General features: G+C 38.1%; 1 protein-coding gene across 5 annotated transcripts in view; it reads right to left on the bottom strand.

Annotated features, from left to right (window-relative positions):
* The window catches only part of KAT6B (lysine acetyltransferase 6B), a 188,144-nt gene that overhangs the window by 64,441 nt on the left and 102,272 nt on the right, over positions 1-21,431 (bottom strand). For all 5 annotated transcript variants that reach the window (XM_032313871.1, XM_032313870.1, XM_032313869.1 and 2 more), the window contains exon 4: positions 3,673-3,781. In XM_032313871.1, coding sequence (XP_032169762.1) covers positions 3,673-3,781 — 109 coding nt within the window. The remainder of the gene's footprint in view (positions 1-3,672; positions 3,782-21,431) is intronic.

Raw genomic sequence — 21,431 nt, 5'->3', positions numbered from 1 at the left:
ACATTTCAGAACGATCCTCCTTATGGGCTGCCATCTATATTTCCTTCTTCTAGTTTTATACTGCTTTGGGCATTTCTTTCACTTAAAACTTTTTTCATTAGGGAGTCCTTTGATCATTACAAACAGTTTTGATTCAATCCTAGAATCAATGGACTCTTTGGAGTATGAGATAGTAGCTATTTCCATAAGGCCAACTAGGGGTACCATCCACTCTGTAATTCCCACTACAGAAACTGGACTGGAACATACATGACAATGGGGCCTGCACCATTATTAGAGGGTACTATTGAGCCATGCCAGCCCATTTTATTATTTTTGCCTCCTAATTATCAAGTGTTACAACAGAGCGTTGTAACTACAAGAATCCCAACCCGCCCCCACACCCACCTCTCCAAAGAACAACTATATTTGATTTTTATACATCTATTTAGAGAGCAGCATATAAAAGGCTACTCATCTATCTACCAGATGAACTAAATGTCTACAGTGCATCTCCTTGAGGTAGAAACAATAGGTTTTTCTTGACTGAAGTAGCTAGACCCAGGGGTGCATGGGTGGCTCAGTGGGTTAAAGCCTCTGCCTTTGGCTCAGGTCATGATCCCAGGGTCCTGGGATCGAGCCCCGCAACGGGCTTTCTGCTCAGCAGGGAGCCGGCTTCCCTTCCTCTCTCTCTGCCTGCCTTTCTGCCTACTTGTGATCTCTGTCAAACAAACAAATAAAATCTTTTAAAAAACAAAATAAAAAAATAAAGTAGCTAGATCCAGACTGGCATAGCACATAGAAGGAAAACACTGAGTGAACCTCAACACTGAGGATTCCCTGGTGGGGTCCAGAGAAACTGTCTTAGCTATTCTCTAAGCAAAGGGATATGATGCCCCAGGGCTTGAATTTCGGCCATGACCCACACCTTGACTCCAAAGTCTCTGGCTTTTTCTACCTGAAAGGAGGTGGGAGGGGAGAACTGGCTCACAAAATAACTCTAGCTATATAAGCCTTCTAAGGCAGCATCCTCAGTCCATTCCTCTCCATTTGTTAAAAGGGAAAACATAACATTACACCTACATACCCTGGTAAAATAAGAAACTTTAGGGGAAAAAAATTTCAGTGACCTCCAAGTACAAAGGGGATCAAACTTCTCCTTTGGCAGGTTTTCAATCTGGGAAAGACAGGGAGATTGATTACATCAGAAAATCTAAGATGTACCTGTTTAGAATTACACCTTTATACCTTGTGAAGGAGGCCTTGAAGTTATGATCTAGCAGATAACGATCTCAAATTCCTTATCAACTCAAGTAAGTGTATCAGCAGAGGTAAGGAAATATATGAAGGGAACTTTTCTTCCCACATTTAAGTGCATTTTTAATCTGTCCCAGCAACCAGACAAATAGGTACTCAAAACAAATAAAAGAGTGAAGGTAGTTTTTAAAGTACCACCTTAAAAATCACAAAGGGTAAACCACAGGCAGTGCACACCACTAAAGTGATCAGGCAGTTAAACAAAAGAATAATTCATTCAGAGTGAGCCTCGTGAGAAAACCTAAGAGATAACTCCAGAGTCAGAACTGATGAGTGAGGGACTACCTCACCAGGATAAAACAGGGAGATCGTAGGGTTGAAATTTATTAAACTGAACATACAGATAATGTTTCCATGCCCTTTTGTCACTATCCATGATAACATGGGCAGGTAAAGAATTTTAATGAATCTGTAAAGCCCATCAAAAGGACTGTCAAAATACATTTCGCAGGCAGAGTTTGCAATGTCTTATTTCCAAGGCTCCCTCTCAGTCAGGTCTTAAAAGCGGCAGAACCACATAGAGCTTATCCAGTTAAACCTTTCTAGGAGGAAGAAGAATCATTACACAACACTGTCACTCTTCAGTGAATGAAACATTTCCTCTATCCAACCATCAAGCAGCTGTCAAAAATGATGATAAGATATGAAATTACGTGCAGCAATCAAGGACAATATCAAACATGCCAAATAATGACAATGGCTGACATTTATAGCACACTTACCATAGTTGTCATAGACCCTGTCCTAGGCTATTTACTTCTGTTCTCTCATTGAACTCCCACAAAATCCAAGAGGTAGGTGCTACCATTATCTAATTCTTCTAGTGAGGAAATCAAGGCACAAAATAGTTAACTAGTTCAACGTAGAAGAACTGGGCTATGGCTGGCTCTTGAGTTTTTCTTAACGACTACTATACTGACTTCCTAAACAACAGTATGCTATGGTATTTTGCAGGTTTGTTATTGTTTTTCAAGATAACCATCATCAGAGAAATACTGTGTTTTCTATGTTAAAGTAACACTTGGGGAGGAAAAAAGTTTCAGTAGGCTTAGAGAAGAACATTTGAAGATTAACACTAAGAGATTATTTTTTAGAAATCCAATTCACCACCACTCAGTCTGCTGGGAGTGTGTGTATGTGTATATATATATACCCATATATATAACTATATGAAACTACATACAGGGGCACCTGGGTGGCTAGACGCTTAAGCATCTAATTCTCAGTTTTGGCTCAGGTCATGATCTCAGGGTCACGGAACAGAGCCCCATGCCTGGCTCCCAGCTCAGCAGTGAGTCTGCTTGTCCTCTTCTCTCCCTGCCCCCCGCCCCCTACTCATAGTGTCTCTCTCTCTCTTTCAAATAAAAAAAAAAACCTGGATGTGTATATAAAACCTAGGCAACTATCATATGATTAGCAAGAAGGAAGAATGGCTTGGTAAGACAAATTCTTTGTGTAAGCACAATCTGACTTCCTTTTTCCATTTTAAGGCATGGTCTTAATATCTTAGACTGAGGAAAAGGCAGAGGTACCTGTACTTCGATAGCATTTTGAGTACTGCAATTTGGCCAATGGTCAATCCAGTGTCTCCACCTAACAATTCCTTGAGTTCAACATCACCTCGTATTTGACCACTCTTTTTCTATCTTATTCTAGGCAATCTGAGTCTTTTTCTTGCCTGATGTTTTCTTGATTCTGCCACTGAAGTTTCCAGAACACTGTCCCTTTCATTTAGAGCCACACAGAGCTGGGTTGTACTACACTTCACCAGTAGGTGTCATGAACTGAAACACCACATACACCAAATCGAGGACCTCTTAAATGGAGACTGAGGGTTATAGAAAACAAGTGATTCTACTTGTATTCAGCTTGAAAACCTAGAAATCTCTACACTGGATTTATCTGCAATGTAAAATACTCCAAACTGAATTACCAGTGCTGCTATGAAATCAAAGCTTAATATGTAGCATTATATAAACGAAAATATCTTTGTCACTGCTAATATCCTAACTCCCCCCCCCCACCTACATTTACTTTTTAAATTTAAAAACTATGCAATAACCAAATAACTGCTTTAAAATACAAATGCAGGGGCGCCTGGGTGGCTCAGTGGGTTAAGCTGCTGCCTTCGGCTCGGGTCATTGGTCTCAGGGTCCTGGGATCGAGTCCCACATCGGGCTCTCTGCTCAGCGGGGAGCCTGCTTCCCTCTCTCACTCTCTCTCTGCCTACTTGTGATCTCTGTCTGTCAAATAAATAAATAAAATCTTTAAAAAAAAAATAAAATAAAATACAAATGCAGTTTTGACAGGTCTATAAATAACATATAGCTATAGAGGAGACACGGTATACCCGCATTTGAAACAATACCAACTTACCGCTACTGCCACAATCTGCACAAGAGAGGAGTTCTTCTGGTTTCTTTTCACGATTTGATTCTTTAGTCCCCAAACAGAAGCTACATATCGGAATGGGATCAGCACGGGGCTATGATAAAATTAAAATGAAAAAATACTATCAGTTTTCCATTTAAAAATTAACAACAAAACATGAAAGTCAAAGCTTCTTACATATTTCTTAACAATGGAAAATCTGCTGAATAAGGTATTCCAATCAATATTCTCTGATTAAAAACTCTCTAATTATTTGATGCTAAAGTATTACCTAAATACTGTATTTAAGATTCAGAAGGAATTCTTATTAAACCAATGAAACCTAAGACATTTATAGATTATATAACCTTCCTAAAATGAACATTATTGAAGATCCTCTTGGGGGCACCCAGCTGGCTCAGTCGGAACAGTGTGTGATTCTTGATGTCAAGGTCATGAGTTCAAGCCCCATGCTGGGTACAGAGATTATTCCAAAAAAAAGGAAAAGAAAAGAAAAGAAAAGAAAAGAAAAGAAAAAAGAAAGAAAGAAAAGATTCATTTGAAATCTCAATCATTGCTCTAATTTATAGGCCTATAATAAATGGACTCATCTATTCAGCTTATAATTTATTAATATCATCTAGCTGTTATTTCAGACTGTTTTTACTCAACTTTATCAACTGTTTTAGTGCAGGTTACTATTATTTTATCTATTAAATTTTTGACCTAAAGTATTGTTAAGGTTTTAGGTGACATAATAACAAGAGTCAGAACTAAGCAAGAAATTTAAAATTCTGTAGCATCACTTGGGAAGCTCAAAAGATCATTAACAAGAACTTTCTGGCACCAAGGTCTTCAAAAGTAAATCATACCATGCCACACAAAAGAGATAAACCCTCAATCTCTGACATTCCCACTTTAATAAAAGAAACAACAGAACATTTGTCCAACCCTCTAGTACTCTTTAGCTCTCACTGAGGAAATTGCTCTTAACAATGTATAAAGTGTCTCCAACGTTATTCATGGCTACCAGCAATGCTAATATTCCCATTCCTATGAATAGTTGACTCTGCCTAAAGATCTGGTCACATTTATTCTGAACAGCCAAAACTGTATGAAAATTAAAATTTTATTGCATATTCCAAGCCTTCACACATGTTGTCTCTAGCCATCTGAATGTAACTATAACGTATTTGTATTTGAATCTCATGAATCAAAAATTCAGGGCAGAAAAAGTTAGCATAATCATACATGTTTTTTTAATGTAAATTAAAAAACAAGATTTTGCAAGGTCTAACTTTTAAAATATACATCAGCATAGAATAAACCTCATTTGTTCAGCTACTCTATCCCAAATGCCTAGTTAATACATTGCCCGATACACAGTAGGCACTCAAGATATATGTTAACTGAATAAATGGAAGAAACATATGCCAGTTAAAAGAAGAAACCCTCATCTCTAAGATACTATTTCAAATGGTTATAATGATTCCAACAAATGTCTTGGTTCACTGTGAAAACATGTCATCAAAAACCAGAATTCATCTTATGACTGAGGATTTGCAAAATTGTTCAATATGATTGTTAATTTCATCCTACAATGTGTTCATTATCTTGCCCTTATTTTCAGTTTAATTTGTTCTTTTAATATGCACAGGCTTTACTTTCTGAAGTAGCTATGCAAATGTGTTTTGTAGCCCCAGTTAAAAAGCAGAGTATAAAACACTTTGTACTAGAAAAACCCAAAAAGACAAGCTACAACAAATTGGTCACTGACTCCAGCCACAATTTTTTAAATGCCAGATAATCAGCACTGCATAATTATGGATCCATAGTTATTACTTGCAACTGCTCAACTGTAGTACCTTGGGAACACTTTTGTTCCTTTAAATAGCAATTAAAAGAACAATCTGGTTTTAAAGTGACAACATTCCCTTGATAGATTCTAGCTAAAACCCAGTCCTTGTACTAATGGGATTCCTACTTTCATTTGATGTAACAATGCTCAAGCCATTGCTGCCATCCTTGTGGTGATAAATAATTTACAAAATGTCACATATCATTCATGCAATGAAACAAATCCAAATCCGCAATCCCATTTTTCTTTCCCCGATGAATTTTTAGCTTTAAGAAAGACATGGCCATCAGCCAGCACTCACGCTCATTTTCCGTTTTTAACTAAAGGTAACACAAAGGACAAAGGTTGCTAGTAGTTCATGGCCAGAAAGACTGATGTCCCACACTCTGTCCAATAATAGAAAGCATAGATGCTATCACTTCACGCTACATTCAAGTGAACCCCACCACGCGGATGTATGCTCACAACCATTTATTTTAGGGATAACTATCTCAAGATACTCTATAAAACCACTGCATTATACAGAAATGTCTGCCCTGCTGAATTATTGATAATTCAAGGCACTTTTTGCTAACCTCAGTATAGCCGAGTCTAATTAACTTTAAAAAATTGTCACTTGTAAGAAATGAAACTTTTACAGTAATGCATGTAAATGGGTCACAAAATTATTATGATTCACTATGCTCAATCAGGCTTCATATAAACTGTTTCAGAAAATAATCCCTGTTAATAGATTAAAATGGACTGCCATCAGAAAGGTCCAAATAAATGGCAATTCAATCCTACACAAGTCTACTACAGACAAATCATATTTAAGAGGTCTGCAAATGAAACCAAACATCCTAATTCCTAACTACTTTCTTTGAAATTTCACAAAGGCACCTAACCTGTTGATCACATTTTCTTACCAGCATGACTATTTCAAACTAATCTCAAAAATTAATACCCATGATGGATAGGTTTAAACTCTGAAACCTGTTCGGGAAACTACTCCTCTTCATCTCCCAAGCAATGATGGTCCTAGTGTAGCTGCTGGGCTAGAAGCCACTTTATACTATCTCATTTAATTATCTCAACAATCCTGCCAGGAACATTTATTATTATACCCCCCCCTTTTTTTTGGAAGGAAACTGAGGATCTGAAGTGAGGTAACTCTAAAGTTGCCCCAAGTTCAACTGCGGTACTGGGACTCAAACACAGGTCTGTTTTCATTAAAGCCCATTTCTCGCCTTCAGTATTTACTCCTCCACCCCCAACTCTCCTCTAAGAAAAACAAACATTTAGAATTACCTTTCCACCAGTGGGAATAACTCTTTCCTAATATGTTCATAATCTTTTCCATCCAATTTCTCCCATAACCAATCACATGTTTTTTAAAGCTATTTTAAAAGCAACCACTACTGTCCTATAGATTATTTATTAGTTACAATGGTGATAAGGTACCTTTACAATGGAGACACCACCTTATCCAAGTGATCAAACCTATCACCAGGATATGACAAACTGACATTATATGCCTTCCAAGTATGGCATTAAAGGACTCAGCATGGCCTATGCATGGTTCTTGCTGGAATTCTTCACCCATAATCTAACCGTAAGGAATCAATCAGGCAAATCCAAATTTAGAGACATTCTGAAAAACTACTGGCCTGGACTCTTCAAAAAATGCCAATGTCACGTAAGACCCAATAAAGGGCAGAACCAATTTAGACAACTTAAGTGGCCAAAAACTAAATCCAGTCTGTGATTGATAGAGAGAGACACAGAGAGAGAGGGAACACTAGCAGGGGGTGGGAAAGGGAGAAGCAGACTCCCCACCGAGCAGGGAGCCCGACGTGGGGCTTGATCCCAGGATCCTGAGACCTTGACCTGAGCCGAAGGCAGACGCTTAACCGCTGAGCCACCCAGATGCCCCCCAGTATATGATTCTTATATGGATTCTAGATTTTTTAAAAAAAAATTACCCTGGGGCGCCTGGGTGGTGCAGTGGGTTAGGCACCCAACTCTGGGTTTCCACTCCAGTCCTGATCTCAGGGTTGGTGCTCAATGTGGAGCAGGCTTGAGACTCTGCCTGCCTCCCCCACCACCCCACTCTCTCTCTCTCTCTCTCAAATAAATAGATAAATAAATCTTTAAAAAACTTTACTTGAATAATTAGGGAAATACGCACTAAATAGTAGACAATATACAAACCGGACAGAACATAAATTTCTTCGGTGAACAAAACTGAGTTCATATGAGAGAATGCCCTTGTTCTCGGCAATTATGTGCTGAAATATTTTGCAGTAAAGTGTCAAGATGTCTATAACTTAAGCTCAAAAGATGCTGGTGGGGGGGGAATTATGTATTTGTTCATGTATTAACAATGTTAAAGGCTGGCAAATCGATGTGAAGGTTACATGGGAGTTCATTTTATTATTCTTTCAATCTTTCTGCATGTGTACAGTTTACCAAACAAAACACTGGGAAGGGGGTGTAAAACAGTACCCCCTCCACTCTTAAAAAAAGATCTAGAATGGATTGGATTATTATATAATTGGATTACATGCATTTATAAAATGAAGTATCTCAATCCAATTAGAGATTCACAGGCAATACAGAGGACACAGGAACTGTCAATCTGTATAGCGGGGGGGTGGGGGGGATGGGGTGCAAGTACCAACACTCTTGAGGACATATGACCCAGTTTTCTTCAACAAATAAATTAAAAGGGAGGCAGAGTGAGCAAGCAAGGAAGAGAGAGGGATAGATTCAGAATAAGAACCAATAGGTTAAGAGAGATTTAAAAGGCTAATCGACCAATCACAATGTATGGTCCTCATCCTGATAATGATTCCTTTTTTTTTTTTTTAAAGATTTTACTTATTTATTTGGCGCAGAGAGAGCACAAGCAGGGGAAGCAGCAGGGAGAGGGAGAAAAAGAAGCAGGCTCCCTGCTGGGCAGGGAGATGGATGCTGGACTCCATCCCAGGACCCCAGGATCATGACCCGAGCCGAAGGCCAATGCTAAACCGAGCTACCCAAGTGCCCCCTGATAATGATTATTTAAAAGTATAAAATAAAACAAAATAGGATGACCCATTAAAGGAACTGGGGCTAGTCAGCCTTGAACAGACTGATGGGAAGGAACAAGCTGGAGGTCTTCATCCCAGGAAAAAGGGCTAGATGTATTCTTCATGGCTCCAGAGCATAAAACCTGAACAGGGCTTATCCTAGAGGGAGTTAATATAACAGAAATGTCCAGATATTGAATGGAATTTTTTTTTCCTGCTTCATTTTTAAAATTGTGGTAAAATACACGTAACACAAAATTTACCATTTTAACCATTTTTAAAGTATACAGAGTTCGGTGACATTAAGTATATTCATTGTTGTGCAACCAGTTCCATCATTTATCTCCAGAACTTTTCATCTACCCAAACTAAAACTCTGTCCCCACTAAAAATTAGCTCCCTTCTACTTTGTCTCCGTGAATTTGACTATCCTAGGTACCTCATGTAAGTGGAATCATATAGTCTCCACAGGATGGATGATTTCTGGAAGGCCCCCTACAATCAGAAAACACCATGGGAGAGGCTGGACCAGGATGGTGAGGATGCCACAGAAGACAAGGCAACCTCACACAAGCTGGGGGGCCCTTTCCGGATCACGTATTTTAATGGTTCCATGGTTGGATAATCTCTCTGTCTCTTCCCAACTCTGCTTTAATTTTTTTATTGATTCCATTATACTTAAGAAGACGTATTATAGTAAGTCTTCGGGACCCTCAATCTCAAAATTAAATAACGTTTTCAGAGAAAACATTCTTTAATTCCAAGACAGTTCATTTTGAGAAGTTTTATATTTGCTTATGGTTGCTTTTGTTTCTGCCCTGAAGGAAACCACGTTTATTAATCTTGTCAGTCTAAGTAAGTGGAGAAAAATAAATGAAAGTTCATGCTAGATTGGAGCCAGGTGCACATCCTCTTTACAATGACACAAGAAAAGGTTTTGTCTCCATGATCTCCACTCACAAGGACATACCCCTCTCTCTCCATTATCCCCTATGGATTCATCTCCAAGAGTCATCTAGAACACTCTTGAATCTACTTTAAAAACACACCGTTTTAGTTCCTACTGTGAAAAGCAACTCAGTATATTTTATTTATGTATTCATACCTGGATCACTGTAAAGCCTGATTTAAATACTGATTTCTGAGTCACAGTTTTCCTTCTTCAGAAAAGGGCAACATAGTGTCCGCATTGTCTATCTCTGTGGCTGCTAAAAGCTCAAATGTGTGTGAAAGTTCTTTGCACACTATAAAGCTCTATTCAAATACTGTGATTATTGTAAAATTCACGTCAGCTATAAAAATAAAAAGAACAAACAACAAACAACTTCAAGTCCTTAACAAACATCGCACAAATGAATTGTTGTGGAGCTCAGAATTAGTCTATAATAGACTGTGACTCTGTGCCCCATGATAAATATTAATCTTAGAGGGTTGTTACGGGGTTTTTTTAAACGAATTAATCAGGGAGTAAATGAACAGGATAGAAAATGTGTCCACTGAGAGCCAAGAGGCCTGATTTACTAAAAGGAAAGGTCAAAGAAAAAGATGCCAAAGGAAGAAAAGCACAAACAAATATAAAAACTGTAGATACCACAAAAGTAAACAAAGCTTTATACCTAAGTATCAAACAGTTCATTTTTGGAGCGTGTTCTCTACACTTCAGCTTAATTCGGTAACTCCAGGGCATGTTGTAGAGAAAAGGGTTTGAAGGCTCGTCCATATGCATCTCTTCAAATTGTACCTTTTATCATCTCCTACCTGCAATCCGAGGTTAGGTCATGCTTTGCTGTTTATCAAAATGCTTTCCTCGAGTGTCTCACAACTGACAAACATGGACAGGACCGTGGCTTTTTCTGTCTCTGATTTACAGGTCAGTTAAACGCCTCCCTAAGGTCAGACGGCTGTCAAGACCGAGGGTCCCAGGCTGCTGACTGCAAGCCCTTTGCTCTTGCACTCTACCACCGCTAGTCCCTCGTTTTCTTTGGCGCTCAGATTCAGATAGCACCTTATCAGAGAGGCTTATCCCTGACCCTTCTCTCTGAAATTGCATTCCACCAGCACCACAGCGAACCCCCTGGCCTTGCTGTGCTTTTCTGCATAGCATTCCTCACTGCCTGACATATTCTGTATCATCTCTTTTGTTCACTCACTGAACTATCAAAGCTCCATTCTGAGGTCACAGACTTCGTTCACTGCTGTAGCTCCAGCTTCAAAGTGCAGTTGTGGAATAAATGAACAAATGAACAAACTGCTTTTAGGTTAGGAAGTGGTTTCTCTGGTTCAACAAGGTCCCAAAGACTACTGTTCTTTAATATGTGTCCTTAATAACTATAATAGGATGAGTTAAGCAACTATCAATGGCAAGGCGGCTTCCATCACTGTCCCATCTAAAGGCTTTTTTCATACTCTAATCATTTATAATGAATGACCGTTTGTGCATAATTGTCCTTTTCTGGGTATAACCTGACAAGATAGAACCAAAATTTAAGTATCAGCTGGGAGGAAATTATCTCGCTCAGTGACAGTCACTACAGGTTGTGTGTAAAATACATCCGGGGCCGTGCCCAGTGGCTAGTTCCTAACTGTGAGCCTTCCAAGCTTTATTCCCCCTCTCAAGAAAGAATGTAAGTTTAAAAAACATAGTAGCAGGAGTCAAGGAAGATGAATATACTGAAGTGAGAATTAAGAAAATTATTACAAGAGCATGCATCTGTTCAATCTATCAAAAATATTTTACAAATTTTGGGGCTTTACAAACTTCACAACTGATAGCACAAGTACCACAAAGGCTGAAAAATGTCTGGTTTTTCTTTTCTTTCTTTTTTATTTTTTTTTGCACTTTTTTTTGACACTAATAAAGAATTAGGTTTCGTTTCTTGCCACTTAACCCACTCATTCAACTGATCAAGCTCACTCCTAATTAGGATATAGATCACGCACTCACCATTTCCCTTTAGGGCAATCTGCTGTAAGATACAGTCTTTGGAAATATAGTAACTCTGAAAGTACGGACTTCCTGTGATGCTCTAAATTGTCTTGGATTTTAAGAGCATTATCTTGCTCCCATCAGCCTGTGCTATAACTGTGGTCAGTTACAGCCACGCCTCTGCAGGAAGGCTTGGGGACTGGCTCACCCTCGCGGCCATCCTGAGATCCCTTCAGATCCTTCAGGGGCACAAGAGAACCTTGTTTGTGACATGTCTGTTGCCATTTTCTCTACAGTCGCAGACCTTTTTGTTTTATTCTAAGGCTATTCTTGCAATTCTATTATGAATTTTGATCGGAATAGATGCCTAAATAATTTCTTCCAGAAGATAATTGGAGATACTGTAAGACTTCTCACAGGCAACAATTTTACCCTAATTTTACACTCGCCGTATAGATTTTTGTTCTATCACTTCCCCTGCTCATTATACTTCTCTGTGGGTAATTGGTTCTGTGAGGGAGCACTACATTATCCCCACTGGCTCTGGACTGAGTTTCTGCATTACTCTGGGCAAAAGGATTTATTATTGCTAATGTAGGGAGATCTTAAATGGAACTGCTATATTTTACCTCCTTGTCACAGTGAAGAGCATTCTCTGTATTTTAAGACTGACAAGTAAATTAAATCTAATAAAATAAAAATATTTAAAAGTGTCTCTATACATATTCATAAATGTCACTTCTTTTTTTTCATTTAAAGAATCACTTAAAAACAAAAAAGCAGGATCAATGACCAATACTGGGAAATGCTCACAGTCAGAAGCTGATTCAGAAGCCAAAAGCACTAAAAGCTTGGCCTCAAAGAAATAAGAAAAGGAGAGAAGGAAAGATTTTCTACGAACATCAGCCCCAACAGTTATCAATTGTGTGGAGCTAATTGAAATGCTCCCACTGTATATACTCTAGAACTTGTTCTAATTAGGCAGGTGTGCCATTTATAAGAGTGCTGATTAAGGAAAGGGATTCTATTGGAAGGAAACAAATCTAATCTGGCATACAGCATTTAACAATAGCATCTCATTTTTGTTGTTGTTTATTTGGTTTTGGAGATAAAGTCTATGAATTTGCAGAGGGTGGGGAGCCCAGTCAAAAAACTGCCTTCCCCAGCATCTTTAATTTCTTATCTGGACAGGGACTTGGCTTCTAAGATTTCATCTGAACGTCCCTCCTCCACCCCTACCATTAGAAACTGCAGATACTGCATTTATCTTCTTAAGAGGGATCAAAGTCTGATTCAACACAGCTGGAAATTCAACACATGGTTACAGGAAGTCTGCTTAGGATTTACAAACTATTCTCTTTGGCAAGCATGTCACAATATTAGCAATGTAATATAAACTCTACTCTAGGTTTTGAAAAATGGAATTTAAAATCAATTCATATTCAAGTGTCACAAATCCTTAATGTTTTTTTCCAAACTATTTTTTTCTTAAGAGCAGTTTTAGGTTTACAGGAAAACTGAGAAGAAGGTACAGAAATTTCCCCAATCTCCCTGACCCACACATACATAGTCTCCCTCATTATCAACATCCCTTCCTTCCCCACACCCGAGCTGTACCTTTGCTAGAAGTGAAGAACCTACAATGAACGTCACACATAAGTCACCTGAGCCCACAGACAACATCAGGGTTCTCTCTTGGTTTTAGACATTCTATGGGTTTGGAAAAATTTATACTGACATGTATCTACCATCATGGTATCATACAGGGTATTTTCACTGCCGTAAACATCCACCTGTTCATCATTCCCTCCCCTCTAACTCCTGGCAACCACTGATCTTTTTCATTGTATCCACAGTTTTACCGTTTCCAGAATGTCATACAGCTGGAATAAGAAAACTGGCTTTCTTGGTTGCCCCAAGGCATTCATTTAAATCTAGATGGGGTGCCCAATACCCCATGTAGGTACAGTGTGAATCACAGCCATTCTCATTACCAATTCCACCAAGAGAAACCTGCACTGACAGCTCAGAGACACAGGCTACTGAATTTATTGTAATTAGATCCCAAAAGGAAGTAGAATGGTGAAAGGAGACATAGATAGGTAGCTTTTAACTAGAAAAGTCACATGTTAGTCAGCTTCTCAATATTATCATTACCATCACCAGCACCCTGACAATTTTCTGCATTCAGAGATTTATGTCAGTTAAGATGCTATGTACTACTCAGTAAGTTACTAATGTTTACTCAGCACCCAACTATGCCAAGGAGAATATAATTGGTACTCCAAGTGCTTGTTGTCACAGAACGAATAGAAGTAGTGTAATTCCATTACCACACTTAATTCTCAATTGCCCTGTGGGCACATAAACCATCTGGTGTACAGAGTTTCCATGCCCTTGACTTTTCTGCTTTCGTTTTCCTCACTTTCAGACTACCTTTGACCCTTTCAATTACAGTAGTCATAAGCAGCAGGAAAAGAGAACTATTAGGGTAATTACTGACCTTGCTTTTTTGGACTCTTCCCTAACTTCTTTGTGGTGGAGGTTCTAGATCTACTGATGCTTTGAGTCAGGTACCCCACGAGCACTTAAATGACACTACTGGTGATCTCTGCTCTTTGGTGCGCCGGCATGACTGCAAGCTGTGTGGGAAGCGCACACAACATAAGCCTCCCCCCTGCCAATGCAAGCTACAGCAAGGCCAGGAAGAGAAACACCAGATGTCCCATGTTTTCCCCCCAGGGGCAAAGATTTTTAAGCTCAATTTCCTAGAATGAAGCCTACTAAAGGGTAGTCAGTAGGTAGAGGAAAGCTTTGTGACATCTTTTTTTCTGTGTGTATTTTAAGTCAAAGCTTAGTATACTGTGAGCTTTTTGAAGGAGATCCTTGTTTGTTTACCTAAATTAGCACACATGACGAAGCCTACACTGCAGATGTTTGATCACTATTTGCTGAATATATACATTTAGCATTATTTCTCATACCTGGTACTTGCTCACTGTTTCCCAAATTACATTTTTACTTTATTATATAAATGGTAAATAAAAAATAGAACAGCATGTGGTTATGGGCGACAATAAATACTTTTAAAATTTGCCCATTTTGAACCTTCATATCCACTCTTACATTTTTTAAATCGTAAAATATACATAACATATTATGTACCACTTTATTTTTAACTGGAAAGTTCAGTAGCACTAAGTCTTTCATGCTGTTGTACAACTAACTTAATGTATGTTTCACATATAATGGAATGGACAGTTCAAAGTTTTGAATAAATGCATATACTCATGTAAATACATATCTCTAACAAAATACAGAACACTGCATAAACCTAGAAGTTCTCTCCGGCCCCTCCCCCGTCAAGTCCTTTCCGGTCTCCTTCCCAAGTAACCACTACTCTTGATTTCTACCACCATAGTTTGATTTGATCTGCTCTAGAACTTCATGTAAACGGAACCAAACATGGAATTCTTTTTGTGGGGCTGCTTTCAACTCACTGTACTGTCATAGTCATTCACATTGCTGCATATATCAATAATTCATTTCGAACTTTTTTCGAAGTTTTCAAAATTTCAAAAGAAATCATTTCTTTTTACTGCTAAGTATTTTAACTAATAAACAAAAACTTGTTTATTCTCTCTATAGATGATCAGCATTCAAGTTGTTTTCAGCTTAGAGCTAAAATGAATAAAACTGTTATAAACATTCTTGAATAAATACTTAATGTGGACATGTGTTTTCATCTCTCTTGTGTAAATGCCCAGGAGTGGAACAGCTGGGTCATAAGTCAGGAAGATGCTTATCTTTGTCAAAAACCCGTAACTAAGTTAATCGAGAAAAGGAAAAAAGTTAATTACCAAAATAAGACATAAGAAGGGAGAATCACTACAAATCTTGAACACATTAAAATGATGGGAAATATCAGGAAGAGCTTTATGCCAAAAAATTAGACAACTCAAATAGGCAAATTCATTGATAGACCAAATTAATAAAACACAAGAGAAAAAAGAACATCTGAGTAACTCTTAAATCCATTAAAGAAAATGATTCATAACTTAAAAAAAAACCAACCCTGAACAGAACTCAGGCCCAGACACCTTTGCTGGTAAAATCTTTCAAAGATTTAGGAATACAATACCAATCTTATAGGATCTATTAAAAAGAAATAAAACAAACAAAAAATAGAAAAAGAGGAAGTATTTCTCAACTAATTTTATTAGCCCAGCATAACTGATACCAAAGTCAGATGAAAACATTACCATAAAAGAAAATTAAAAGAACAACCAGTATCTCTCATTAACATAAACCCATTTGTTTTCTTAAATTTTATTTTTAAAAAAAATCAACTTCACTAAGGTATAATTTATATATAATAAAATGTACCCTTTTAAAGTCGGTCACTCATGTATGTATATAATTATGACAACAACAGAAACTCAGAATCCTTTTTTATCACCTCAGAGAAGTTCCCTTAAGGGTGAGCTAGGTGAAGGGGATTTAGAGCAGACGTTAATCAGCACTGAGCACCATATGGTATTGTTGAATCACTGTATTATACACCCGAAACTAAGAGAACACTGTATGTTAACTATACCAGAGTTAAAACAAAAACCAAGTTCCCTCAAGCATTTCTGCAGTTCCATTCCCTCTACAGACCCAGGCAACTACAGATCTGCTATTTAACACTATACATTATTTTGGCTGTTCTACAATTTCATGTATGACATCACACAGTGTGTACTCTTTGTGACTTCATGTTTTTTATATTCATCCACACTGTTGCATATTAGTAGTTTACTCCTCTTAACAGTTCATGGTATCTCACTGTATCAATATTTCTAAATCAGTTTATCCATTCATCTACTGATGGACATTTGCACTCTACAGTTTTGAGCTGTATGAATAAAGCCAATATGAACACTCATGTAAAAGTCTTTTTGTATGTATGTTTTCATTTTTCTTTGGTAAAAAGAAAAAAGTGGAATTGCGGGGTCATAATGGTAAGTGCATGTTTAAAGTTATAACAAGTCGTCAGTTCATCCATGGTGAGTGTACCATTTTACACTCCCAGGACTCGCACCTGGCACTGCCAGTCTTTTTAATTTACCCATTCTAGGCAGTGTGTAGGTATGTCCTGTTGCGCTTTTAATTTGCATATCCTTGACAGCTAATGATGTTAGATATGTTTTCATGTGCTTAATGGCCATTCATATATCTTCTTTTGTGCAGTTTCCTTTGGACTCTTCTGCCTGTCACCATGTCTACTGCAATCTATTGCCAGACCACTTTACAGTGAAAAATCTGTTGTCCCAGCTAGTGAGAATGCTCCAGGCTGTCAGTTTTCAGTTGTCATGCCCCTCAAGGATTGCTTCTGCTGCAGAAGAGTCATGTCACCTAAGGACATGTGACATGCTTCCTCCTGGGGTGGCCCACATCCAAATGGTACGAGTCCTCATCACTGACTGATAAAGAAATATATAAAGGCACGCTTAACTTGACCCAACTCTTGTCCCAATTCTGTCCAGCCCTGAAGAGCCAATCTAGCCTCCGAGCTACATATGAACTCGGCCAAGGCTGTCACTGAGCTGCGTCACTGCTCTCCTTCCTCAAAACAGATGGAGCTTTGTTACTCTTCCTCCCAATGCAGATGATAATCCTAATGGCATCCCTTAATAAATATCCTATACACAAAACTTTTATCTCAGAACCTGCCTGCCAAGGAACACAATCTGTAACATCTTTTTTTTTTTTTTAAGATTTTAAAAAATTTATTTATTTGACAGAGAGACAGAGATCACAAGTGGGCAGAGAAGCAGACAGACAGAGGGGAACCAGGCTCCTGCTGAGCAGAAAGCCCAATGCAGGCTTGATCTCAGGACCCTGAAATCATGACCCAAGCAGAAGGCAGGGGCTTAACCCACTGAGCCACCCAGGCGCCCCTGTAACACCTATTTTTCAAATTGGGTTGTCTTACTGAGATGTAAGAGTTCCTTAGATATGTATACTGAATACAAGTCCTTTGTATGTATGTGTAAATAGAATAATGTGTATTATGACTATTTTCTTGCATGTGGTGGTTTGTCTCTTCATTTTCCTAACAATTTCTTTTGAAAAACATCAGTTTTAAATTTTGATGAGGTCCCATTTATCAGTTTTAATCTTTAGATCCAACCTAAGAAATCTTCGCCTATTCCGAAGTTGCAAGGGCTTTGTACCCTATTTCCTTCTGATTTCATGGTTTTTAGTCTTTAAGTCTATGACCCATTTTTTAGTTAATTTTTGTATGTGGAGTGTGTAAGAATCAAGGTTCACTTTTTTCTGTATGTACATCCAATTATTCCAGCATCATTTATTCTGAGAATTTTCTTCTTCCCACTAAATTAGTCCTCCAATTTTGGTCTTTTGTTTCCAAATTGATTTTTAGCTATTCTAGGTTCTTTGCATTGCCATATAATTTTAAAAATCAGCTTGTCAAATCTAGGAAAATTAGTATGCTGGGATTTCCACTGGAATTGTGTTGATCAGTTTGTAAAGTAGTGACTTTATAATATTACTGAGTTTTCTAATCCATGAACATAGGTATTTCTCCATTTGCTTAGGTTTTCTTTAACTTCCTTCAACAATGCTTTAGTTTCCAGGGTATACCTTTTGTTCATATTTTGCTAAATTTATCCCCATATATTTTCATACTATTTGATGCTGCTGTAAATGTTATTTCAATTTCTGAATGTTCGTTGCTATTATACAGAATACAATGGGATTTATTAACCTTGTATCATTACTTCAGTTCACTCTACTTTTAATAATTTTCTTAAAGATTCCTTAGTATTTTCTATAATATAAATAATCATGATGTGAAACTAGAGACATGTTTTCTCCCCATCTGTATGTTTTTCATTTCATTATCCTGCCTTATTGCATTAGCTAGGAACTCCAGTACAATGCTGAATAGAAATGATGAAAGGGAGCATACCTGTCTTATTCCTGACTTTAGGAAGGAAGTAGATGGTCTTTTACCATTACTAATGGTAATGGTACTAATGGTGTTAGCTGTGTTGTATATTTTTTTTTTAAGATTCCTAGTTTGCTGAGAGGTTTTTTGTTTTTGTTTTTGTTTTTTTTAATGATGAATACATTTTTAGTTTTGTCAACTGCTTTTCCTCTATTAAGATGATCAAATGTTGTCTTCATTTTAGAGTATTAAGCTAACCTTGCATTTCTGGATAAATCCCATTCTGGATTTATATTATCCTTTTAATAGATTCCTGGTTGATTTGCCATATTTCTTGATTTTGGTGTTTATGTCATGGATAATAATTTCCCACAGTTTCCCTTTTTTGCAATGTCTTTGGGCAGTTTTGGTATCAAAGTAATGGTGAGCTCATAAATGAATTGGGATGTGTTTCCTCCTACTTTCTGAAAGAATTTATCTAACACCTGGATTGTTAAATGTTTTAAAGATTTCACCATTTACATTCACTGCCTACTCTTAACTGTAGGTCTAAGGCCCAGACACATAAATGAGTTTATACACATGAACATGCCTTAAAAGTAAGAAAAAAAATACGTTAAGTATTAAAAATCATAGCTTGAGGGGCAGCTGGCTGGCTCAGTTGGTGGAGCATGTAACTCTGAATCTTGGGTTCATGAGACAAGACCTACACTGATGTACAGGGGTGGAGTTTACTTTAAAAAAAAAAAAAAAGTGGGGCACCTAGGTGGCTCAGTGGGTTAAAGCCTTTGCCTTCGGCTCAGGTCATGATTCCAGGGTCCCTGGGTTTGAGCCCCGCATCGGGCTCTCTGCTCAGCAGGGAGACTGCTTCCCCCCGCCCCTCTTTGCCTCTCTGCCTACTTGTGATCTCTGTCAAATAAATAAATTAAAAAAAAAAAAAGATATGGCTTAAATCACTTCAATGAAAGGGCTATTTTTATTTTGTTGTTTTTAAAATTACATAGAGCAGCACTGAGTGACTCCGTTGGCTTTGTGCCTGGCTCTTGGTTTCAGCTCAGGTTCTGATTTCAGGGTCATGGGATCAAGCCTCACATAGGACTCCACGCTCAACATGGAGTCGGCTTGAGAGATTCTCTGCTTTTCCCTCTTCTTCTGCCCCTCCCCTGACTTGTGCTCGTTCTCTCTCAAATAAAACTTGTAACTAAATAAATAAGATTACATATATACACAGTTACCAAAAATAAAGTACAAAGATATACAGAATGGAAGAGAAGTCTCCCAGCTATGTTTAATCCCTGGACATTCAAATCCAAACATTCATTGATAGTGGGTTACACTAAACTGTTTTTATTACCACCTTTCTGCTTCTACAAAAATGTACATATGTGCATTTGCATGTGCAAATATACCTGCAGGATAAATTCCTAGACATGAGATTGCTGAGTCACAGAACATGGGCCCTTCTGACCACCTGAGGTTGTGCCACCGCATATTTCTAATATTTTATCAAATTTTCCCTTGTCAGTTTTAACTTAAACTTGTTTTTCAAATCATCTAATAAAAAGTGGATTCAAAGGTCACACTTTAAGGAAGAAATGAGAATTTCTTCCTTATTCCTTAGAATATGATAATACAAACAAAACTGTGCCTCCACAACCATTCCTAATTCATGGTTCGTGGGTGTCCTTGTATATATCCTCACAATTTCTACATGGGAGGAAACAAACCACACAAAGGTGGAAGCACCAGCCAAACAACACAGAGAACAGTGAATGAAATGCTACTCTACCATCCAATGAATCATCTTGACACCAAAAAGTTAATTAAAGTACGATTATAAGAGAACTGCACTGTGTGTGTATGTGAGAAAGGGAGGGGTGTGTAATAACTGTTGATACTGTGAGTTAAAAGGAAACTCTCCAAAGCCAGCTTGACAGACACCAGCCCATACAATTTCAGTCTTCTTTCCCATCAGTGTCACAACAAAGAACAATCTGCAATCAGTGAGCACAGTCCCATCTACAGAATTATAATTTATTATCGCAGGCATGGTTCTTCTCCTCTCCCTTCTTCTTCCCTCTTTCCGATTACCTGCCACATGTCTATTGTGAAGGCCTTGCTCATGTGGTACTGTTGGCTGTCCACTGTTGGTAGTGATCTCTGAATTATTCAGATGATTTTGAAGATAGTTTGGTTGGGGAGGAGGGGTGACAAGAAATCATGTAGATTAGTGCTTCTCAAACCTTAATATGCAAGCAAAACACCTAGATCTTGTTAAAATGCAGATTCTGATTCAGCAGCTCTGGGACAGGGCCACAGACATTTCTAACAAGCTCCCTGGCAATACCGATACTGCTGACCTGTGGTCCACACCTTCGAGTAATATACTTTTAAACAGTAACCCCCGAATTAGTCATACTCCGTGTTGGAATAGGATTCTCCAGTTCAGTATGAGGATTTACCATAAAGCAAAACCCTGGAATGAATGCCCTGAAGGGGGTGCTATTATGATACTGACAGTAGTAGTTCATGCGGTGGTAGGTACAGTAGTCAGTAGCAGTAGTAGCAACAGTGACTGGCAGCAGCCAACATCTGAAGAGTACTCACTAAGAACAGATATTTGGGTAAGCACTTAACTAACCACTAGAGTATCAGAAGGCAGGTACTATTATTTCCACATTACAGATGTGGAAAATGAAGTGAATTTTCCCAAGATGCTCCAGGACTACTGCAGAACCTGGTCTCTGGTTATCAAGTCCACCATCACTGTGTAGTAATGGACATCATCATTTCTCAACTTGACACTGAGGAGGGGACAACTGTTTAAATACCTTATTTTCTAGTTCTTGTAGTCCAGCTTAGATAAATAAAAAGACCAATTCACTGTAACTGTTCACTTTGGGTCAAGGTCAAGAAGAATTTTAAACTATTATTTGACATTACAGATAATCTATCCTTGAATAATCAAGACTG

This window comes from Mustela erminea, chromosome 14 (genome assembly GCF_009829155.1).
Source record: "Mustela erminea isolate mMusErm1 chromosome 14, mMusErm1.Pri, whole genome shotgun sequence".
Taxonomy (NCBI): domain Eukaryota; kingdom Metazoa; phylum Chordata; class Mammalia; order Carnivora; family Mustelidae; genus Mustela; species Mustela erminea.
Note: the sequence above shows the minus strand (reverse complement) of the source record. Positions and strands in the feature narration are given on the sequence as shown.